Source organism: Tamandua tetradactyla, chromosome 8 (assembly GCF_023851605.1).
Source record: "Tamandua tetradactyla isolate mTamTet1 chromosome 8, mTamTet1.pri, whole genome shotgun sequence".
Classification (NCBI taxonomy): domain Eukaryota; kingdom Metazoa; phylum Chordata; class Mammalia; order Pilosa; family Myrmecophagidae; genus Tamandua; species Tamandua tetradactyla.
Window position 1 is genome coordinate 21644591 of NC_135334.1, and position 23247 is coordinate 21667837.

The 23247-nt window shown below is 50.3% G+C and overlaps 3 protein-coding genes and 1 pseudogene across 7 annotated transcripts; 2 read left to right on the forward strand and 2 right to left on the reverse strand.

Annotated features, from left to right (window-relative positions):
* Nucleotides 1-461: 461 nt before the first annotated feature.
* C2CD2L (C2CD2 like) lies at nucleotides 462-11494 on the reverse strand. 4 transcript variants are annotated; one of them, XM_077112687.1, is made up of 14 exons: nucleotides 10746-11494; nucleotides 8643-8738; nucleotides 8165-8284; nucleotides 7884-7994; nucleotides 7674-7790; nucleotides 7471-7582; nucleotides 7238-7346; nucleotides 6476-6540; nucleotides 6260-6387; nucleotides 5997-6171; nucleotides 5161-5262; nucleotides 4881-5014; nucleotides 4513-4798; nucleotides 462-3516 (listed from the first exon to the last, which is right to left on the reverse strand). In XM_077112687.1, exons 1-14 carry the CDS (start codon nucleotides 11097-11099, stop codon nucleotides 3305-3307), a joined length of 2121 nt encoding a protein of 706 aa, XP_076968802.1. In that variant the 5' UTR covers nucleotides 11100-11494; the 3' UTR covers nucleotides 462-3304. The 4 variants fall into 4 exon arrangements, with proteins under 4 accessions (XP_076968802.1, XP_076968801.1, XP_076968800.1 ...); XM_077112686.1 differs by having other exon boundaries at nucleotides 4881-5017; XM_077112685.1 differs by having other exon boundaries at nucleotides 5140-5262.
* A 1018-nt stretch (nucleotides 11495-12512) lies between these two features.
* Nucleotides 12513-12724, reverse strand: LOC143645436 (U2 spliceosomal RNA; annotated as a pseudogene).
* A 3095-nt stretch (nucleotides 12725-15819) lies between these two features.
* DPAGT1 (dolichyl-phosphate N-acetylglucosaminephosphotransferase 1) lies at nucleotides 15820-20791 on the forward strand. Of its 2 annotated transcripts, XM_077112690.1 has the most exons (9): nucleotides 15820-16435; nucleotides 16734-16854; nucleotides 17009-17222; nucleotides 17495-17641; nucleotides 18811-18895; nucleotides 19220-19408; nucleotides 19777-19864; nucleotides 20030-20185; nucleotides 20267-20791. In XM_077112690.1, exons 1-9 carry the CDS (start codon nucleotides 16275-16277, stop codon nucleotides 20330-20332), a joined length of 1227 nt encoding a protein of 408 aa, XP_076968805.1. In that variant the 5' UTR covers nucleotides 15820-16274; the 3' UTR covers nucleotides 20333-20791. The 2 variants fall into 2 exon arrangements, with proteins under 2 accessions (XP_076968805.1, XP_076968806.1); XM_077112691.1 differs by lacking the exon at nucleotides 20267-20791 and having other exon boundaries at nucleotides 19777-19883; nucleotides 20030-20142.
* A 705-nt stretch (nucleotides 20792-21496) lies between these two features.
* Nucleotides 21497-23130, forward strand: H2AX (H2A.X variant histone). Its single transcript, XM_077112696.1, has 2 exons — nucleotides 21497-22533; nucleotides 22752-23130. Exon 1 carries the CDS (start codon nucleotides 21593-21595, stop codon nucleotides 22022-22024), a length of 432 nt encoding a protein of 143 aa, XP_076968811.1. The 5' UTR covers nucleotides 21497-21592; the 3' UTR covers nucleotides 22025-22533; nucleotides 22752-23130.
* The last annotated feature ends 117 nt before the right edge of the window (nucleotides 23131-23247 follow it).

Genomic DNA, 23247 nt, shown 5'->3' on the forward strand with positions numbered 1-23247 from the left:
TACATTGTATTGTATTTACCCGTTTACTTGTCTGCATTCTGCACATGACTAAATTCAGTGAGGGAGCCAGGTGTTGTCCCTACATTCTTCACCTTGATAACGCCATCACTTAGCTCAGTGGCTGAAACTCAGTAAGGATTCAAGACATACTTGTTTAATGAAAAGTTCATTAGTAAAGTTCATTAGTAAAGTTCATTAGGATTGATATTTATTTTATTGCTTATTGGTTGTTTTGTATTTTTCTATATTTTCTAAGTTAAAAATAAAACTATATATAATCAGAAGACATATTCATTACAAATAAAATAAATTTAAAGATGCCATTAAAATAGTAAGGTCATGCAATCAGAAATTCGTGTATAAATTTTGTTATTAGCAACAGTGAATTATATATAGCATGGTCTCTATTTAAATATAGGTTTTAAAATATAATTTAAAAATAACACAAAAATATATTTTAGCAACTTTATTCATTCAAAAGTGCAATTATAAGTAGTACTTCATGACATGCCAAGCTCATCTTAATTCAGATTTACAACACTGAAGAAATCTCTCAGCTTTAATTTAGCAATTTCATGAAGAAAAAGTTCATTCACAGAGCTGTGTATACTCAAACAAAGGAGTAAAAATTTCAGGATAAAAGTTGGTGGACCTGGTAACTGGTGGGGGTTTGGGGGTGGATCTGTATCTGGTGGGAGTTGGGAAGGGTATGTTGGAATTCTTGTATGGATTTTGTATTATTTTTGCAAGTGTTCTGAAAGTTTTTAATTATTTCAAAATAAAAAATTTAAGGAAAAAATATTTCAAGAGCGCTCTGGAATCCATGTTTCCAAAACTTGAGGCAGTGTCTTGCTGTCTAGCATAGTTTACTTCCATCTCAATCTGCTTCTCTTAAAAACAAGCCTTTATGTTGGCTTGAGAATTCAGACACATCCTGAGATCTGTTCTTCTAAAGCTGACACAAAAACTTAAAGCATAATTCATACTCATCAAAAGCTGTGGATCTCTTCTAAAAGTGTGAGATGGATAAAGTTGATCAAATTGGGTTTTATATTTCTTCTGAATTCATTTTTAAAACCACTTTTTTGAAATGAGATCAAGGTCTTCTTAACTACAAAATATGTACATTGATCTCCAGGCACCTTGGCACTGGAGACTGAGTACTGTTTCCAGTTACCATCCATTCAATCCACAGGTCCACTGGGAACCTGAATACCTGTCCTCCCTTCAATAAGTTTCTTGTGAAATTTCAAGTTCAGTGCACTTGGCTGCCTTCTCATATTGGTAAACAAACTGCTCCTCTATGAACAAATAAGAGATGCATTTCTTAAATTGAGGGATAAAGCCTGATAAATCTCTTATGAGTTTTCATGACCTAGAGGTGAGCATTTCATATATAAAAATTAAATATCCATAATCTGCCACCCCTTCCAAATATCCCATATCTTCCAATGGCAATAAACCTGAGCATGGGGAACATGAGCAGTACTATCTGCCCATCCAAAGGCAACATGCTTTTAGCCCCGTGATGTAGGTAAATCACAGAATGTGAGGGCTGAAAATGAACTGAACGTTTATCTAAACCACCCTTCACTTTACAGTTGAGGAAGCTGAGCCTTCAGAAAAGAGAAGTGGCTAGCTCAAGGTCCCCCAGTGTTTGTGACCAACTTAACTCTCCCAACTCCTGGGCCTGTGCTCTGTCCCTAACACCCTGAAGCAGCTTGCCTGGTCCATGCCCTGCATAAGATACTAGAAACAGGAACCAGGGACAGATGTCCTGCTAGTATCTGTAACTCTCTGCAACTTGCCCCCCGTTAGGAATGAAAGGTTTTTTATGATGATGTAATAAGACTTTCCCTTCCCAATTTGACTCCGCTGAGGCAATAGCTAATACTCATTCAGCACTGACTATATGCCAGCATAATTTTGAGCACTTTACTCATTTCCTTCTCACTCACATGAGATCACTATTATTATCCCAGTCCCCATTTCACAGATTAAAAACAGAGGCACTCAGAGGTTACATAATTTGCCAGACATCAACAGGCAATTTAGTGGAGTTGGGACTTAACCCCAGCTAAGGCTGTCTTGTTGTCAACCCCAGCTGAGGCTGTCCAGGCAGTCTAGTTGCACAGTCCATGCTCTGGGCTGTTATATCCTGGATGGAACAGCCTGTTCAAGAAAGGGGAATAAAGGTGATTGTGCTAGACAAATCGACCCTTTTTTAAAAAAAAATAGATATTTATATCCTCTTGACTTTTTTGCTGGAACATCACCCTTTAAAGACTCTTGTCTGTCCCATTCTCTCCCTACGTGTCCCCTCTTCCCTGCAGGAAATCCTTGCAGGCCCAATACATGTGTCATCTGACCCCTATTTAATATCAAGGCCCCTGCCTCTATCGCTACCACAGCGTTGCTGCCTCTGCACCTTTCAAAGGATAACCAGTTGTCCAGTTTATAAACTCCAATTTGACTTTAATTTAATAAATTAAATTCCAAGCCATCACGCAGCAATGGGAGTCATCGTCTCCCACATGCAGAAGTGCAGCCTTGCCCTTGCTTCCATCACAGTCTTTAAATAAAGCCCCTAAAGCCATTTCTCTGGGGAAGGCTTCCCATCAGGCTCCTGGCTCCCTCCTTCCAACGGAGCCACCGCTCATGGAGAAAGCATCAAGTACAAAAACAGTAATAAAGGGGAAAGAGGGAGGAGTGGAAGGGAGGTGGGGAGGTGGGGAGTACCTGCCCCCCAGCCCGGGCGCCCGCCCGGCTCTCTGTGAGCTGCCAATGTCTTCAGAGGCAGATACTGGTGCTGGTCTGAGTGGGGACCTGAGGGAGGTGGGGGAGCCCCAACCCAAAGGGAAATGCCTACCCTCCTGGGACAGATGCCTTCTATCATCTGTTCACTGAGGGTACTGGACCACACATATAAATACAAAAGAGAATAAATAAGGGAGGAAGGACCAGGCGAGGAACTGAGCACCCTAGGACTCCTCTGAGGGGCCAGTGTCAACATGAGGCAAATAATTCTGAGGAATGCCCACACGTGCCAGGACAGAGTCCTCCTCACTTCCAACCCGACTCCCTCTTCCACGTCCTCAGCAATGGGTGCCCACCTATCACACGCGTCCCATTGCAAATACCCTTCCAACTGGCCCCACAGCCCAGGGTAAACAGGGCTTCCTGGAACCCAGAGGGCTTTCCTGGCCCAGGCTGTCAGGAGTCCAGGAAGGGGTACAGAAGGGGATGTGGAGAATGGGCAGAAAGAGCTCCTGCCATCTCCTGGCCTAGGAGGTGAGGTGGGTCCTCAGAGCTGGGGGCTGGGGTTGCCATTGGCCTTGGGTTTGGATTTGAAGGAAAAGCGCTTGATGAGGCGGCGAGAAAAGCTGCCAGCCTTCTTTCGTACACTAGGGGTGGCCGTTGTGTTGGAGAGGTCATCGTGGGATTGGCTCAGACCAGCTTCCTTCTGTCTGGGTCTCCGGCGGAAGATGAGCTTAGTGCCGCTGCGCAGGAAACTCACTGTGGGGGAAGAGGAGCACGGCAGGGGTGGTGTGAGGTGGGAGCAGAGACATGAAAAAGGATGGAAGGCTAGAGGATGCAGAACAGAACCATCTCTTAGCCTTGAAGCTGAGCTTCCTCAGGAAAGAAAGCAGAGACAAAACAGGCCCTTGATCCTTCCTGAGACAAAACGGCTGCGCTCAGAGGAATCTGTGCGCACTTGTAACTGCAGTCCTTGCGGAGGAGTGGCACGGGGCTGGCTGCTCAGAGAGCACTGGGCCTCTTTAGCAAGGAAAGATGAATGCCGGGCAGGTGCTCTTAAAGCCTATAAAATCATGAAGGGAATGGGTAGGTTGCGCTGATTTGTTTGCCAAATTCCAGGATGTGAAAGAAGCCAGTGCCTCTGGAAGCTTCAAAGAGGTAAATTCAGGACCAATAAAATGAGGAAGCTGCTTACACAGCAGGCTTTGGACTTGGGAATCTCATTGTCCCAGAAGCATACAGGTTCCAGGCATAATAGTTAGATGGATTTGTGGTTGACAGACTCATTGGCAGAAGGATGAAGGTGTTTGGGGCAAGCCCTTCATCCTTGCAAGTTAGAAGTACCATAGCTGTCCACAGACTGTCACTACCAGAGGGACAATCTGAGGTTGACTCAAGGTAGGATTTCTTATGGTTACAGGGGAGAGGGTGCAGGGTTAAAGGAAGGAAAAAAAAAAGAGTGAGCGAAGGAAGACAGATGTTTAGACCGAGAAAGAAGAATATTAAAGAGAAGAATAATCTGTCATTCTCCCCCTTTCACCTAAGCCTGTCAGATCCCAAGCTGGGAACTAAGGCATAAAGTTCCCCTCCCTAATCTGGGTTGGCTGAATCAGACTGGGAACTCTGGTGATCTCTTAAGGGAGGAAGAAGGCAAATTGGCCTGTGGCTCCCCTGTCCCTGAGTGTCCAGCAGGACTTTGGTCATGATGCTGGGCATAAAAGAAGAGGTGGGAGGGGGCTGCCAATATCACCCCACCTTTGTGGTCCTTGAGGCTGCGGGTCTCCAGGGCACCTGTAGACCCCGTTTCCGACTCAACATCATCCACGGACGGCCTCTCAGAGATGTCTGAACGTGTTGTCTCATCTGCTTCCTGCACACTTGTGGGGCTGGAGAGGGCATCTAAGGGTCCTGGGGACATGGCTGGGGGGTCTGAGGGAGGTGAAGAGGGACCTCTGCTGGTCCCTGCGTCATCCTGCATAGAAGCTTCCAGGGAGGCCGCATAGCCCAGGGATAACGCCAACTCGTCCTGAGCAATGGGCACCTGGCAGGAGGGACAAGTTTTAAATGAGTGGCCCATTAGGGCTTTCTCCCTATCCCAGCTCCTCTCCCCAGAGCCCCGTCACCTTGGAAACCCCAGAGATGATCAGAGTGCTACGCTTGGTGGGTGTCTTCTTGGACGCCCGCCCGCTGGGCTCAGTCAGCTGGCGAATTGCTGTCTCTGCTACAGGGTCCAAGCCGTTGGAAAGGTGGCTCTCCCCTGCTGGTGAGGTACATAGGATGGATACCTGACTTCTGTTCCTGGGTTTTTTTTCTTGGACCTGAACTCCTCCTGCCCCACCCAGAGTTTTTAACTCCAAAGCACTGGTGCCAGCCAACCCTCACCTGGACCCATTCCCCACTCACGGCTGCTACTGTGGGAAGTACTGCTGGGGCCACTGCTCTCACTCAGCACAGTTGTCGTCTTCTCGGTCACCTCCACCTTGGACGGGGAGCGGGAGGGGGAGTCTGGTAGGTGGGGGAGGGTCAGTGAGCTGTGAGGTGCTTTAGAATGGCCCCCACCCCATACTGTCTTTGTTGAGATGCAGACTTCACCTGACTCAGGGGGCAGGAGACAGGGGTGATTAAAAAGATGCCATGGGCCACTGGGAGGGCGGGAAACACGGGGGACAAAATGATACCACAGGAGCCACTGGAAGCAAGGGAAAGTGCCACAGGGCCCACGAGAGTGTGGGAGAGACTATGAAAATATATTAAGAGTGTACAGAGATGACATGGGGCTCCACTGGAGGTAGGAGAAATTCCATGGGACCCCTGGAGATGGGAGAAATATAATGGAGGGAGTGGGAGGAAAGGCAAGAAGGGCATTTGGTTTGTTGGAGGACCCCATAGGGTGCTGGAGGACTGAGGGTGGAGGGAGGGACAATCAGCCCATAAGGGTAAGGAAAGAGACCTGTGAAAAGATAGAGGGCACTTGGGGAGATAGAAGAGCAGGGGTCCTGTATGAGGGGCTGGTAGATCTAGAAGGATTAAAGGATAAGAGGAATCGTTGGGGAAATGGAGGGATTAAGGGAAAGTTTGAGAGACACAGATGATGAAGAAGATGTGGTAGAATCTCAGTGAAATGTCAGGCAACAGGGTGGGCTGTAACGAGGGTTTTCCTTTCGCTCCCCCTGTCCTGCCATGGGTCTGCAGTCCAGGGCCCCTGGCTAGGACTGAGCTCCCAGGTGTCTTCTCTGTACCTAATTTGCCATCTACACGGGGCCGGGACTGGACAGTGGTGACTGTGGTGACAATGGTGCCATCAGGCATGATGGTCCGGTCCAGCTCGATCTTCTTGGTGGGTGTGATACTGGGGCGTGGTGTAGATAGAGTGGGAGTGCCCAGGTTCTGGGGGGAGCCCTCCTCGTACTGAAGCTGCCAAGGATGGAAGAATAAAGAGGCAAAGCCTCAGAGATGGCCCTTGCCCTGTGTCCTCCCACATCCCCAGAGGTCAGCTCCTCACCTCCACTGCGATGACAGCTGCTGTGCCCAGAGCTTTTCCTGGACCTGGAGTGAGTGGGCATGCCTGTCTTCCGGACAGTGGTCTGGAGGGGGAGCCCACAGGTAGTGTGGCCTGGCCCAGGAGTTCGGCTGGGGAAAGGGGTGGCACCATGAGCTGGGCCCCATGACCAGTCCAGTCAGCATCCCCCATGGGTGCTCCCTCTCCCCCCACACTCACTGTCTCCACAGTTGCTGCTCCTAAGCACTTTAAGGGTCAGTTCCCGGCTCTGGGGGCCCAGATCCCTGGAGATACAGGGGTAAGGGGAAGATTAACAATGTGAACCCACTCTGCAGCTGATCACAGGCTAGAGGCAGAGACAGACGGACATAAATAACCTAAGTGCTCCAATCAGCTTCATTCCTGCCTTCCAAATACTCTCTCTTCCCAAGAGATTGCAACAGGACCAGAGTAGAGATCTCACTCCTCAGCTGGGCATTCAACCCCAATGTGGTCCTGCCCCACCTTGCTTTCCCCACCTCAGTCTCACACTATGCCCTTTCCTTTGCTCAAGCTCTTCCCTCTGCCAAGGACACTTTTCTCTCACACTCTGTTGAAAACATACTCTTGCTCCAATGTTGAGGTTTAGCTGCCACCTCCTCCATGAAGTTGACTTTGATCTTTCTTCCCCTGTAGAAGTAATCTCCCCCACCCAAGTACTCCCACAGCACTTTGTGAAACCTTGATTGGAGCATTTACATCACCTTATTGATATACACCTGTCTCACCCTCTAGCCTGTGATCAACACCAGGTGAGGGTGGTGATTTGGTCATGTTTGTATCCCCAGGGTCCAGCCCAGGGCCTGGCATACAATAGGAGCTTCATATCAAGGTACTGAGAGCAGAGCTGACTTAGGCCAGGCGTCTGCTAGAAGGGTTTGATCCTCAGGCTGCGCATGGGAGCAGGGGCTTAGGGGACAGGAGAAGGATGTCCTTCCTTACAGCATCAGGTCCTCCGTCCACTCCACCTCAGGACCAGCCTTTGCAGGCTTAGTCCACTTCTGTTGCATGGGGCTGTCAAGCTCAGCCACACAGCACAGTTCCCCGGTGCCTGTGAAGAACCAGGAATTAGAAGATGTCCAAATCCAAAAGTCACCGAGGAACAGAGAGACCATACTTTTGGTGCTATCTGCTACGATGGCCTTGACAGTCTCCCAGCCCCTTCTTGCCCTCACCTCTCAGCTCGCTTCCCAGGTAAGATGCTCGAAGCTGCCGTAGGAATAATCGGGTAGGTCTGAGGGCCACTGGTTGGGCCTGGGGCACCACGGATGGCTTCTCACTGGGAACCTACAAGTAAAAGGTAAAAAGAGCAAGAATCCTGACAAAGTACCCTGGGGACAGAAGGTGCACAAATCATTTGCTTTAGTTGCCTACTCACCAGGCTTCCAGAGGCAGAGCAAGCCCTGAGGTTGATCATCATGGCTGGCTGGGTGCTGACTATAGCATCCTCGATCAGCTCTTGGATAGTGGACAACTCTACTTGCTCCTCACCTCTCTGCAGGGAGAAGAGGAAAACACAGAGGTGGAACCTCCAGCCTCTCCTCCCTCTCCCTGTGCTGTCTCTTTTCTCCCTGGCCTGTCCCCTTACCTCTTTAGCCTGGAGCTTGGGAAGCACCGTCAGCCTGAGATCTGGGGAATCAGTGAAGGCCCAGGATACTAGAAGCCCCTCACCAGGGATTTCCTCCAGGTTGACTTCCAACTAGGGACAAGGTGTAAAGGGATTGGGTTGACCTGCCCCACTCCTCCAACTCCTCCCAACTCCCCAAGACCCTCCCTTCCCAAATGCCATCCCAAGGAGGAACCAAACAATAAAAGCTGAGGCAATTGACCCGCCCCCTGCCCAACTCCGTTTCCCACATCCCCCTCCACCTGTGTTGGTGGCAGTGTCAGAGTGACGTGGTATGTCTCCATGGAGACGGCAGCAGGGGACTGCTGGGTCACAGAGACTGGGAACTGCACCTCCTCAGCAGAGAGCTGGCAATGCAGCACCTGAGACAGGCAAGGCAGGGTCAGGACTGGAAGAAGGTCCTCATTTCTGCTTTGCCTTGCTCTATAATGTCAGCAGACCTTTTCTCATTTCAATTTTCTTTGAGACTTCACCTTTTTGGGGGCCACAAATCTCTAAAAGAATCAGATAAAAGCCAAAGACTTTTCTCCCCCCAAAAATGCAGACACACACGTACAGCAGTTTGTTCTTAACTTCAATGAGATTCCCAAACCTTGTGAAGCAAATCCTTGGATCCCTAAGCCATTTATGAACTCCAGGTTAAGAACCCCTGGACTAATGAGAACCCCTGGGTCAGCTCCCCTTAGACCCCAAAGAGGGCAGTATCCATCAGACTCTTACCATGGCACGCTCTGATTGGTCTACGCAGGTCACATGACTTATGCTGGCGCTGGGTGGGAGTTGGGGCACCTCCTCAAAGGCGATTTGGATGGAGCTCTGAGGGAATAATGTGGGCACAGGATCAGGTTTCCCAAGCTGCACCCCAGCAGGTTTGGCCTACTCAGTTGCTGGCTAGACCCTGGCACTGCAGAGGCCTCATCTGCAGGCTGGCTTCTGGCCTCTACTTTACTCAGGCTTTAAGGACAGGAGGGGGTCCCCTCAAACTCCACCTCCCCAGGGACCCACAGCTGCTAGGACCACTGAGGACTGGAGACTTACACCACCTCAAAGGCCAGATCACCTTCAGCTGAAGATCCTGGATTCCTCCTGGAATTCCAGGAGTCTCTCTCCCCTTTCTACTTCATCCCCATCCTATCTTCAAAGAAACATGTACATAGGAAAAAAGTTCATATATATATGAGCTGGGGAGAAAGGGACAGTACTGAGCTAAGGGTGAAGGCCTTAAGGCCAACTACTGAATTGTAGGATAAGAGCTAGAGAAACAAGGATGAGTGTTTTCCAGATAAATGGGATATAGGATACCAAATACCAAAAGCTCAAGAGTATTACTCCATATTCTTGGATTTAGAATCAAGACTACTTCGGCATGGCCTTGGGGAACTTTACCAGGGGAACTGGGAAGAAAAGCAAGCTCAGAGGGCTCAAGTGTCTAGGAGTAAAAAAAAAAAAAAAAAAAAAAAACCTCCAGAGGCCTGGGTAATTCCTCAAAGCAGACAGTAAGGTGGTATTAGGGAGCAGAAAGCAGCTTAGCTCAGGCTTGAAAGAACTACTTCCTAATTCTTACACAGCAGAGGTGGGGCAACCTACTGCAGTCCCATCTGGTGAGCAGGATGGGGAAGAAGAATTGAGGAGAGGGCACAGACCAAGTGGGTAGCTCTTCCCTAGGTTTTTGGAGGGGAGGAAAAAATCTACAGGGGTCATTTGCCTCACAAACCAGGGACAGCCAATTTCTCGCTTCTGGAGCTGTTTTGTTAGAGGACCAGCCCCAGGGAGATGGAGAGATAGATGCTTGAACTTCAATCTCCCCACCCCCTGTAAGAGAAGCCAATATCTAGCTGAGTCAGCTGTCCTGGGAGTCACTCCTGACCCAAGGACAAGGTACACGATAGCTGAGTGGAGGGTTGGGTTCAAGGTATAAACTGACAGATGCCATCTGGCTTGCAGCTAGCCAGCTGGGCAGAGGAGACAGAGGATTCCTGTGTTCACTTCTGCTTCCAGGCATCTGGAAGTAGTGTAAAGCCTCCAGACTAAGGGTGGCTAGGAATGTGAGGGCAAGGGAAGAGTGCTTGGCCAGGATAGGAGGGGGCCAGGATAAGAGGAGGCCTCTATCTCCCACCCCACCTCAGTCTCATGACCACGCTTCCTGCCCCACTTCCTGGGAGGCCAGATGCCCATGGTGCAATGAGAGGAAGTAGGCTGGGCTGGTTAGTGACCAACTGACCCTCAAGGGGCAGCTCTGGGCTTATCTACTGGGAGGGGCAAGGATTGGCAATCTGCTCTCCATGTGAACACCTTCCCCTCAACAAATAAATACACTGTAGGCCAACATGGAGGAAGGGGAGGTGTTTAATATAGCAGTGAAATTAATTTGTGAGGGGTAGTGTCAGGCTCCTTGGGGATCTGCCTGGCCATACCAAGAATTTGGGACATGAAATGTTAACTGGGAGTGGTGACATGAGGACCAGGAACCCTCCTTCTGCAGGTGCACCTGCCTCTGCCCACCCCCACCCGAACACAACCAGCACCCAGGCTAGGCAGAAGCGCCCTCAGGCACCGGGATTAGCGTTGCTATGTGAACAGCAACTAGTGCACAGGTTTGGAGCCCAGAGAGTCCCATGCCCACAGGGATACAGGATTTGTGACAAAGCCGGATTTCTACAACCCCAGCCTCATCAGGACCCTTTGCTCTGATCCTAAAGGGGAAGAGAAGCTGTGGGTTTCCCCAGTTGATTACCGCCCCCCATCCGGCCAGCGTAGCATGGTCAGTCGCTTGGCTAGAAGGAAAGGGTGACGGGACCACCTCCGTGCTTTTCTCCAACTCACCCCGTCTCTGCAGGCCTGCTCGTTCAGCGCTCGCACCCAAGCCCGCTGCCAGTTCTCCCGGAAAGACTTGAAGGAGAAGAGCGACGCCAGGAGGCCCCGGACGCCTGGCTCCTCAGGGACGCCGACCCGAGTCGCCCGCAGCCGCAGCAGCGAGTGCCAAACGCCCAGCTCCCGCAGGGAGCCCGCAGGCTCCACGGCTAAGGCGGGCCCCGCGCCCGGGCCCCCACGGGCCCGCGCCAGCCACAAGCCCCGGGCGTACTGCAGCAGCCAACCAGCCACCGTGAGCAGCGAGGCGGCGAAGAGGATCAGCAGGGCCGCCCAGCCCACGTCCCGCTGCCCCCAGCCCAGATCCATGCTCCGCGCCGGTTCGCGTCCTAGTCCCGGCTCCTCCTCAGCCGCTGCCCGGGGGAAGCATGGCTCAGGCCGGCCGCGGGGCACGGGCGGGCTCCCCCAGAGCTGGGGGCGAGGGTTCGGGGGCTCTCGGGGGCTGAGTGCCGGGGACCAGTGGGTGCCACAGACCGGGACCAGGGGTGCTGGGGGGTAGCGACGCTGGGGTCTCTCTTCTCCGCGACCGGGGTCTCTCCTGCGTGGTTCCGGCAGTCCGACCCGGGTTAGTAGCCGGCCAGCGACCGACTCCTCCCACGGCGCGCGCCCAGCCGGACCCGAACGGGGACTCGTCTGCAGGGACGCGGGGATCGCGGGCGGGCACGGGCTCCGGCTCCGAGACGGCTGCGTGCGCAGAGCTGACACTGACAACACCGCCAGACTCCCCGCCCCCACCAGGCCTTAAAGGAGCCGCACGCGCGCGGGGCGGGGCCAGGCGAACCCGGCGCTCAACCCCTTGAGCTGCGCGGGAGGACCAGGCTGGAGGAGGTTCCGGGATGGAAAATAGGCGGGATCTTTCACCACTCCGCCCCATCCTGGAATCCGGGTTCTCCCCGTCACCCGAGCTCATGGCTAGGGTGGGCAAGAGTAACTTTACTTACCCAAGCTAGCGCTTCTGCTATTCCCCCCGCGCCTTAGCTTTCTGTAAGTGGGGCCCCTGTGGGGTTAAGAAGGAGGTGACCCTTGTGGAAAGCACCGCCTCGTTCTCCCAACACCCCAGGTTCCTCAGCCTGGAGGTTCCCCTTTCCTTGCCAGAGCTAGGCTCTGTGTAGGAGATATAGAGCATCCTTTCCTGATGGGAGAAGTGCCTGGCAGAGGTCCAGCTGATACGGACCTTAGGGAAGACAGAGTGAGAGCCCAACAGAGACTGAGAATAGAGCATGAAATATTGATTCCCTTCGCCACCATCCCTCGGCGAGGACCCAGGAACAGCCCTATTAACCTCCTTGCTAATGTGGGTTTGTTCTAGAGATATTTCCCAACCCGGGGTGCTTCTGTTTTTTAAAGTAATATATTTCCATAGTAACAGCTCAGGCCTCTGGAACATGTGTAGAGGGGGATGGTATGGGGGGGGGTGGGGGAGCAGCTGGCAATCTATAGGTCACCCAGAAGACCTTGCCATCCAAATAAAGTCTGTGACATACCAACAAGCCAAGAAATGGTGTTATAGGTCAGTCTGCCCAACCTCTGGCCTTAGAAGCTATCCCTTTTCCTAAATTTGAGAGTGTGGATTTAATCCCTATAGGACTGGGCCTGGTCAGTGCTTTCCAGAGGTTGGGGTAAGGGGTGGACAAGGGAAGGAAATAATTACCAAATGATTCAAAGGAATCCCCATTCCCCCAAAGCCCCCTTTAATTTTTTTAATTTTCTTTTTTTTTGAGGGAGGGTTGCACTGTTCCCAGACATACTGCAATACCAGTCGATGTATGGAGTGGACCGAGCAAGCTCCTGTTCCATCTCCCTGCTCCAAAATCCATTTATTATATTGTCCTCGGGTAGAGGACATGTCAGATATTAAACTGATAAGAACAGATACTACACTGATCTTAGCCAATCCAAAGCCCCTTCTTGTCCACATACATATTGGAAGGTCTTTGGCACAGTCCCTTAAGAGGTAAGCAAGGACTCTCTGAAATCTAGTTAGTAGTCTGAGGAATGACCAATTGGGAGTAAACAATGCCTTCTAAAGGATGAGGTTGCAGGGCTAGGCAGGACTAAGCAGGATGTGGCAGTCATCAACAGAGTATCTAAGCAAAAGGGGATGATGGGATAGCCTGGGCATCCTGGATTTCACTATAAGGAAAAATGGGGGTAATGGTGTACACTTGTGGCCCTGCCCATGCGTCATCCCTGAGCTACATAAAACAGTGGAAATTCCTACAATCTGGGATTTTAATCTCAGGGGAGGGTGGGAACAGGACATCAAGGGGAAAGAGAACTCTGGGCCAGAACTCAGGGGCCAGGAAGAAGCTGTCAGTGGGCAGCACAGCTAGAACTGGGAGAGCAGGTTCTGCAGGAAGTTGTCCAGTGTAAGACTTTCTTCCTGCAAGAACCCTTCTGTAGAGAACCTTAGTTCTCTGAAACCTTGGATTTATTCTCTCAACTCCTCCGCTAAGTACTTGGTCTATGCTGCCAGATAATGCTTCACAATTCAGTCTCATATGACTCTCCCTAGTTTGTCCTTCCTAACTTCCTTCCATATGCTATTAGACCTGCAGCACTCAATTCATTCTGCCTTATAGTCTAGCTGGTTGTTTACACATCTGCTTTTGCCACCTGTCAGTAAGTTGTTCAAGAGTAGGGACCATGTCTTACTTATCACTTGCCCTCATATTCAACAAATGTGCTTTAAATATGCTGAAGTAGACTCACTGTGGGAAGCAACTGCATTTATGTCACTTTGTGTCCCTCATAGAATTTGAGTTTCCTATGTAATGGAATTTCCCATGTAGCAAAATCTCTGTAATTTTAAGACATCTAACAGAAAATATTCCAATATACATGTAAATATTAAGCCTTCCTCTGTTGTAGTCATCTTGGATAATCATTCACACTACTATACTGGAGTAGGAGATCTTGGGGCTCAATTTCAGCTGATAATTTTTGTTAGACTGATAGAGGAAAGGCAGGAAGAAAGGGAAAAAGAGTAACCCAACTGCATGGACAGGGCCACAAATATGGTCCTACAAGTGTTACAGCCCCCAGACTATCCAAAGCTGGCTCATGGTCTTTGAAGCACTGTGGAAACTTTCTGGAACAGGTTTTGTCTGGCATTTAGATTTAATAATGGATCAGCTTTGTTCACTGGGGGGCACTCAGGGCTAGATTTGGATGTGTAGCTCAGACCTTGTCTACTCATGCCAAGCAACCAGCCAGGCCACTGACAACTCAGCAGATCAGTGAGTCCCAGGGCTAGCTTTAGCATTCAGGCAAATGCTTTGAATTTTCACCAGAAAAGGAACAAAAATTCAAGTGAGGTCAATAGTCATGTGTTGTTTTTCCTCCATCTAACTAGTCTTATCATCAACTGGACATTTGCCATCATGGGAACAAAAATACTCAGATTATACAGCAACCATCCCAGTAATCATGTTCTAATTACTGTACATTAAAATGTACAAGGGGATGATGGCTCCCTAGTGTCTTGCCTTTGAATATGTCCTCCTACCCTCTTCTGATGGTGGCAGTGGTAGGGAGAAATGCTAATGACCTCCAGAGAAGAAAGAAATGAAGTTTCCCAATGTCAGGCTAAGAAAGAAAATTTAATAGGACTGACCTCCTAACAAAAAAGGAAATACACACCGTCTACCTCTCAGAACTCCAGGGAGTCTCAGCTTGCTCCAGAACAACAAGATATCTGAATATACAGGGCATCTCTAGAGAGGCAAAGCAGTTGCCTCCTTTGGGTATCCCACACCTCCTCCTTTCCACCTGCTTCTGGCATTTTCTTCCCCCCTGGTTGGAAGGCCCTTCTACTCTTACCATCTTTAGAAATCTTTTGAGATACTACTCTTCCTCTCACTTTCTTGTTCACAATTAATTGTTCCTTTCATGTGCACCTACTGTCCTCTGTACCTCTTTCAGAGACTCAGACTCATTATGATTGATGATGACTTATATACAGACATCTGTTATCCTGAGCCCCATGGGGACACCCTGTAGGATAGAAAACACTTGCCTCCAGGGAATTTCCAGTCTGAGAGGCACAACACACACACAGACACACAGAAAAACAATACCAGCAGGATAATAAGTACTGGAAACGATGAAGCATTATAAAATAAATTACTGGGATTACTTGGTGTGCGTATGTATACATTATGAATAAACTAGAAGCTACCTCCAAGTAGAAGGGTCATTTCACACCTGGTTTTGGGAGCTTTTCAGCCTACAGAATGTCCACCCAACCCTGCCTCCTGGAGAACATGCATATTCGAAAGAATGGACAAATGCCAGGATGTCTGAGTCTTCTCCCTAACTCGGTGGTGGTGATTTTCCCTCTGAAGAATGCAAATCATTTGCCAAATAAGAGCCTGCAGAAGAATGAAAGCAAATGAAGATGCTGGTGAAAATGTTACTTGCAGGGAAGCAGGTGCTAAGCAAGAGGCACAACGTGTAGGAAGAAGCCTGGTTCTTCTCCCTCCTTAGCTTTTTCCAATGCCTCAGTCTCCACCTTCTCGGATTGGGAGTCTGACACTTGCAGTGATCCAGAACCAACGAACATCAACTACCCAGTCAAATCCAAGACCTGAGGGCACTCCCAGCCCCTTCTGTGGCAAAGCACCCCGCTGGGTTGCCCAGCAACTACTGGTGGAGGCAGGAGGTGGGTGGGATGCTGAAGAAAAAGTACCTGGTTCAAGGATAAGAAAAACATGGAGTGGGAGGGACTTTTCAAGTGTCTCCTGCTTTAGAATTTACATCATCCTTCCAAACTGTAGCAGCGTTTCTGGGAACTGAGTTATGTTTACCTTGATTTGTGACTACCTTGCCCACAGCTTTCCTACAAGAAGCAGACGCTGTTCCTCATCCTCGTCCTTCCTACCTACTCCCTTGCTTCCCTTAGCCACCTTCCTGGTTCCTGAAGTATCCCAAATTAAGCACAGGGTACTGGCCCTTTAAATGTGCTCTACAGGGGCCGACCGAGCTAAACCTGACGTGGAACCAGAGTGTAAGCCGCGCCAGACACGTGGTTTGAGGAGGCATTCATCTTGGAAGTGGGCAAGAAATTTTTCCGCTCTGGGCTATACTCTTTAATCTGATATTAGGAAAGTATCCGCTATTGTTTGTTTTTCTTAAATTACTTTTCCAATGCTCTCATGATGGCTGCACCCTCGTGCGAAGGACGTATTTTTAAATAATACTTCTTCTGCCCATATTAAAAATGGCTTCCGGCGCCTTCCACGGCGATAGTTGCTCTGAGAACAAGATCCGGGAAGAAACAGTGGCAGCTGCGAAGAGCCAAGGTTGTTTCATAGAGGTTGGCGGGAGTTCCGCGGACAGCTCAAGTCAGAGTTAGTGGGTTTAAGCTCAGGCTTTAGCGTGGGAAGACCCGATCCGTGCGGAGGGACCACCCCTTACTGCTGAGGCCGCAGGACTTCTGCCCAGCTTGCCCGTTAGCTGAAGAGGCGGTCCGGGCGGGTCACCATGTGGGCCTTCCCGGAGTTGCCGCTGCCGCTGCTGGTGAACTTGATCGGCTCGCTACTGGGATTCGTGGCCACGGTTACCCTCATCCCGGCCTTCCGTGACCATTTCATTGCTGCGCGCCTCTGTGGGCAAGACCTCAACAAATCCAGCCGCCAGCAGATGTGAGGGGTGGTACGCGGGTGCGGGTCCGGGGGCCAGGGTTGAGCAGCGAAGGGGCGGGGACTGAGAGCTGGACGACGCGCAGAGTTGCAGCGTTGACCCGGCTAGCCCGGGACTCTGGGAGGTGATGAGCAGAACGGGTTAGCAGTGGGGAAGCGGTATAGGTGGGGGCCCTCCACCCCAAACAAAACTGGGAAGAAGACAATTTGGATTACTGTAGAGCCGACACTGGTGAGTAACCGCGCCCCCTTTCCTCCCCTGTTCCCTCCTCTCCCAATCCCTTTTGCTCCTGGGTCGCAGCCCAGAGTCCCAGGGAGTGATCAGCGGTGCTGTTTTCCTTATCATCCTCTTCTGCTTCATCCCTTTTCCCTTCCTGAACTGCTTCGTGGAGGAGCAGTGTAAGGCCTTCCCCCACCATGAAGTAAGTGGGGGATTGGGGGTGGTTGCCTATGGATGGGAGCTGGGAGTAACTTGAGAAAGTTGGGGTTATTTGGACTTGGGGAAAACAGGAATTCTTGGGAGAAGAGGTGGAGTGGGAGGAGGGTTGAGTGATGACCTGCTTGAGCCTCCCCCAGTTTGTGGCCCTGATAGGTGCCCTCCTTGCCATCTGCTGCATGATTTTCCTGGGCTTTGCGGATGATGTACTGAATTTGCGCTGGCGCCATAAGCTGCTGCTGCCCACAGCTGCCTCATTACCACTACTCATGGTCTATTTCACCAACTTTGGCAACACAACCATTGTGGTACCCAAACCCTTCCGTCCAATTCTTGGCCTGCATCTGGACTTAGGTGAGTAGCCCTGCCACTTAGTGCCCCTCTGGCCCTTACTTCAGGTCAGCAGATATCCAGCAGAATACCCTTCCTGATATATCAGATATCTATCAGAACACCCTTCCTGATGCCCTGCATTCTTCTCCAGTGTTCCTGTTCCACTCCTGTGTCTTCTTCTGCCTTCTGTCCCTCATCTTGTCCACTCTCCTTACCATGCCCCTCAGAAGAATATTCTTCAATCCACTTTCCATAGGTGGCACTAGTTCTTTTCATACTGTCTTTTCTACCAGGCATTCTGTACTATGTCTACATGGGGCTGCTGGCAGTGTTCTGTACCAATGCCATCAATATTCTGGCAGGAATCAATGGGCTAGAGGCTGGCCAGTCACTAGTCATTTCTGCTTCCATCATTGTCTTCAACCTGGTAGAGCTGGGAGGTAGGTGGCTTGGCAGAAGAATGAGAAAGAAGTCTGAGTGTTTGGTGAGTTGCCTGATATATGACTTTGGGTAACTCAGAAGCAATATGTGATTAATTATAGAAGAAAAAAGAAGCTATTTGCTTTGCAAATAATAACTAATATTGATTGTAAGAGAAATAGCAGCCCTGTCATCTGTCACTGCATTGATACTAATAGTTAGGCCGTGGTATTCTTCTGTTGAACATAAACAATTTCATAGAACCCCCAAATCAGACAAGCTCACATTGTGATTGTACTGATGCAAGACAAAGACCAGACCCCTCTATAATCATATCTGAGAACAGGCAGAACCACAGGAACACTGTGCAAACCACAAAAATGACCAAACATCCTCCTCTCCTGGCTAACGTGAGTGACTGCAGCTTCTTTCCAATAATAGTGCAGTTCCTCCTACTTCTTAGATAAAAACTATTAAGATGCTCACCCATAGAATTATTCCTGCTTTCTGATAGCTCTCAGTTCAGAGAAAAACTCTGCTTCTTTGCATCCTTCCCCAAATTACCCAAAACAAATCCTTTAACAAGCTCTCCTGACACCCTCTTACTGAGGTGCTGTGTCATTCCCTTTACAGCATGGATTTCCACAGTCTTCCTGCTGCAACAAGTTAACAACCCAACTTTGACTATAGATGTGCTTCTGGTGGTCTTTGGGCATTGGGTATCAACAAGCGCTTATTAAAGTTAACCACTTTTCATTTTGTGTTTTCTTTATTATCATTTTTTAAAAAAATTTTATTTAAAGCACTTTTCAAACATCTCATTTAAACCTCATAAAAACTCTATGGAGCAGGTGTTATCACCTCCATTTTAGAGATGAGGAAACAGGCTTAGAGAAGTTGAATGTATCATGATCAAGGCCACACAGCAAGGAAAGAAGGCTCATATTCAAACCCAGGTCTGAAAGTCCTAAACCAAATTTAAAACAGTAATTAGTTTAGGAAGGCTCTGTGAAAGGGGTGGTATATCCAGAATTGCTAGGGTGACATGAGAGGGTTAGTGAGTACTTGAATGTGATTTGGGAGAGGTTGATGCTGCTTGGAACAGAACTTAGAGATAGGTTGGACAGACAGAAATAGAACCAAGTAGCTATTAACTTTCCCCCTCTTCCTTTTTTCTTTGCTCCCAAAGGTGACTGTCGGGATGATCATGTCTTTTCCCTCTACTTCATGATACCTTTTTTTTTCACCACCCTGGGACTGCTCTACCATAACTGGTAAGTAGGCTAAGGGAGAGAACTGTGTGAATGTGTGGTCCTGATCATGGCCCACCTCTTGATGGAGAGGCTAAACCCGTGTTGAGTATCTTCTGGGTCCTCAATTGTTAGAATTCGGAAACTGCTCTCTGCCCTGCAATATTTGGGGCAAGAACCCTCAGGTATTGATGAATTCAGGTCTCTGTGTGCTACAAAGTTGCTGGAAGAACTGGAGTCTCCTGAGTCAAAACTAGGGTCAGGATTACCTACTGGCCAGTGTGAGAGGTGAGAGAAAGGGTTGGTAATGCTTCTTGCCATTGGCTTAGATACCCCCACCCCCCACAGGTACCCATCACAGGTGTTTGTGGGAGATACCTTCTGTTACTTTGCTGGCATGACCTTTGCCGTGGTGGGCATCTTGGGACACTTCAGCAAGACCATGCTACTGTTCTTCATGCCCCAGGTGTTCAACTTCCTCTACTCACTGCCTCAGCTCCTGCACATCATCCCCTGCCCTCGCCACCGTATACCCAGGTAGCCGCCTTGGGTACCAGGGTAGAAAAGGGTAGCCATTGAAGGGACATCAAAATCTTTTCACTTGGGATGTCTAAAGCCAGCCTATACATTTGCTTGCAAAGAGAGTGAGTGTGCCCAAAGAAGGGCTAACTCTTTCCATGTGGGTAGCCCTTTTGTAATCTACAAAGCAATTTACTTACATAAACTCATTTAAAATTCAGAGTAGCTCTGATCACACAGTAGTAAGCAGCAGAGCCAGAAATAGATCTCATATTGTTTAATTCCACAGTCACTTCTCTTCCTATTGATTAACCACTGGGAGGAGAGTTCTTTAAGTAATGTCACAGTCACATAAAGCTCTCTTCTCACCCCACCCCACCCCACAGACTCAATACCAAAACAGGCAAACTGGAGATGAGCTATTCCAAGTTCAAGACCAAGAGCCTCTCTTTCTTGGGCACCTTTATTCTAAAGGTAACAGAGTGACAAGGAGGTAAGGCCTTAGGCAGCCATCCTGAACTCGGGGCATGGGAACCCTGGGGCTGCCTTAGATCAAAGGGAATGTGGAAGCAGTAGGTAGATCCACATTCCTGAAGCATAGGTTTTAGCTGCAGTTCTCTCCACCTCTGGCCCCTCCAGGTAGCAGAGAGCCTCCGGCTATTGACAGTGCGGCAGAATGAGAATGAGGATGGTGCCTTCACCGAGTGCAACAACATGACCCTCATCAATTTGCTGCTCAAAATCTTTGGACCCATGTATGAGCGAAACCTCACATTGCTCTTGCTGCTGCTGCAGGTGAGGTTGAGGATGGGGTCTCCACCTCCTTCTTGTCTCACTTTCTCTGTGGTTCTCACTTGAATCCTTTTCTTCTTACAGATCCTGGGCAGTGTTGTCACCTTCTCCATTCGGTACCAGCTTGTCCGACTCTTCTATGATGTCTGAGTCCCCTGATCATTGCTCTCTACCTCGAAATCTCCAGGGTTCCCGACTCAGGCTGAGCTTTTTCTGAACCAAGACTGTCTCCCAGTGCAGGCCTCTCCCACACTTCATTCTTCCAGAATTTGTTCTCAGCTTTTCCCGTCCCTGATGATGCCCTCTTAACGACTATTGGTTGGGCTTTGCCTATGGCTTTCTTCAACTTGCCATTCTCTTCCTCTTCATCCTGTTTCTGCCCTGAGGTAGGATATGGCAGCTTTTATGCAGTTATCCACAACTCAACTCTCAGAGTCCTGACAGCCAAGGAAAATGCCAGGCCTTGGGATAGAACCTGGGCTGGGGACAGAGACACAGACCTGAAGGTGACTTGACATTTGACTACAAATTAAGTGTTCTGATTAGTAAGAGCAGACCAGGAGCCAGGTGCTCCCAATGTTGACAATAAAGTGATGTCTTTTTATTGTTCCTGAAGGTATTTTTCCTGTATGGGCATTTTAGGGTAGGATGGAAGGGTTAGTGAGGGCATCCCCAAAAGGATACCTATTTCTCTGCTCCATCCTTTTCATTACACCGGACCCCTTCTACCAAGAAGTGAACAGAAAGAATTGAGAACAGATAGCCCATGTTGAATAAATATTGAAATAATGATATTTTGGGTGGCGTTGAGGACCAGAAGATTGGAGTTATCTAATTTCAGGCATAGGTTCATACTTTTAGGTGACTCATTTCTTCCCTTTTTCATTCGCCCTTTGCCCGATAGGAGGACAGAATGAGAAGTAACCAGACCTGGAAGGGTAAGCAGCGGTGGTCTTAGTGTTCACTCCATTTCTTTAAAAATCCTAGGCCAGCCCGGATTTCCCAGAGGCTTTTTAGGCGGTTTTAAACTCCACCCACTTTGTCTTCCGGTCTGGTCTCCCACTGTAGCGTTTAAATCGCGCGCGCTTCACATGGATTGGCTACATCTGGGGAGGTTGGGCGTCTGCGGTGCGCCTCTCCTCCTCGCCTTTTCCCCCGGGCTAAGGGTTTTCAAATTCGACCAATCGGCAGGCGCTCTTCCTCCTTCGAGAAGCGTCATCAAAGGGTTAACAGTAGCCAATCGGAGGCAGGTATTAGAGAAGAGAGCCAATCAGGAAGGTGCGGGGGTGTGTCCTAGGGGCTATAAAAGTGGCCCCACGGCGCGTGCGACGGCAGTTGGACTGCGGCTGGCTGCTGTGATTTTCAGTGTTGAGAAGCTTTTTCGTCTTTGCTTATCCTACCTCGCGCGGCATGTCGGGGCGCGGCAAGACCGGCGGTAAGGCCCGCGCTAAGGCCAAGTCGCGTTCATCGCGCGCGGGCCTCCAGTTTCCTGTGGGCCGCGTTCATCGGCTGCTGCGGAAGGGTCACTACGCGGAGCGTGTGGGCGCCGGCGCTCCGGTGTACCTGGCCGCGGTGCTCGAGTACCTGACCGCTGAGATCCTAGAGCTGGCGGGCAACGCGGCCCGCGACAACAAGAAGACGCGGATCATCCCTCGCCACCTGCAACTCGCCATCCGCAACGACGAGGAGCTCAACAAGCTGCTGGGTGGCGTGACGATCGCCCAGGGAGGCGTCCTGCCCAACATTCAGGCCGTCCTGCTGCCCAAGAAGACAAGCGCCACCGTTGGGCCTAAGGCGCCTGCGGGCGGCAAGAAGGCCACGCAGGCCTCTCAGGAGTACTGAGGGAGGCCCCGCCGGAGTCGGGCCGCCCCCGGCCCTCCCCATGCCACCACAAAGGCCCTTTTAAGGGCCACCACAGCCCTCACGGAAAGAGCTGAGCGGCGGCCCCCGAGCCGTAACCTTCATCCCCGGCCCTTCACCCCCACACCCCCCGGCCTCTCCTCGCCGCGCGTTTGCTTCCGGCCTCTGCAGCCGCGGGCCTTGCAGGCCTGCGTTTCTATTTCACCTACGGGGAGGTTGGAAAGACAGGCTGTCCTCTGTGGTAGAAGCACCTGGCCTGCCGGCGCAGCTCTGCTCCCACACCGCTTTCGGTCTCTCCAGTGGCCTTGGCGTGGGGGCGCGGCCCCTGCTCCAGAGCTAGTTACCCATCCGCTCCTATCAATTGAGCCGCGGGGTGGCGGTGAGACGGGATCCCCTCCGAGGAGACCGGCCTCCCGCCCTGCAATTGCTGCTGCCAGGCGGCTGAGGGTGCAGCCCATGCCCAGGGGTCGGACGGCCCTGCGGCCCTCAAGGTGAGTTGGTGCAGAGAGCGGCCGGCAGAGGCCCTCACCGCCGCGGCAGAGTGGTCGTCTGTTACCTTTCCAGCTTGGTGCTTAGCCCAGGACTTTTCAGACGTGACTGTTGATTTCCAGGCTTTGACGGGAGAGGGACTGGTCACTTAATTTGCTTGGGTGCCCTTTTGCTGCCAAGTCACGGGCTTTCCCATCTATTCCTCCATCTTTATTCATAGGCTTGTCTGCTACCGCCTGGGCTGTGATACGAATGTTTCGCCAGAGATGACTGCCTCTCGGAAAGAAGCTTGGGGGAGGGGCAGAGGCCTCCAGCTGGGAGTCACAGCTGACTGTGTGGACAGTTCTGTGTAGGTGCCTGAAACCGACTGGTGGCCAGGCCTGTGGGGTCTACCCTCTCCACCTTTATTTCCCTTCCAGCAACTCAATTCAGCAATGCAAGCACCTCCTAGATAACCAGCACAAGTCAGTTCATCCCTGTCTGGACTGAGCCTCTGTTGGCTTCTGAACTGGAATTTTGCAGATAACCCATCCAAGACTAGTACCTTAGTTATTGGGAAATTTCAGATGGACTAATTTTATTAAATGTTTCTTTTTTAATGAGGAGTCTCTTCATTTTGCAAGAGTTGTAGGATTGATTTTAGAGTGTGTATAGTGGGGGATTACCTAAATAAGGGAGTTCATTAACTAGAGAAGGAGCAAGCCACAGTATTTTTG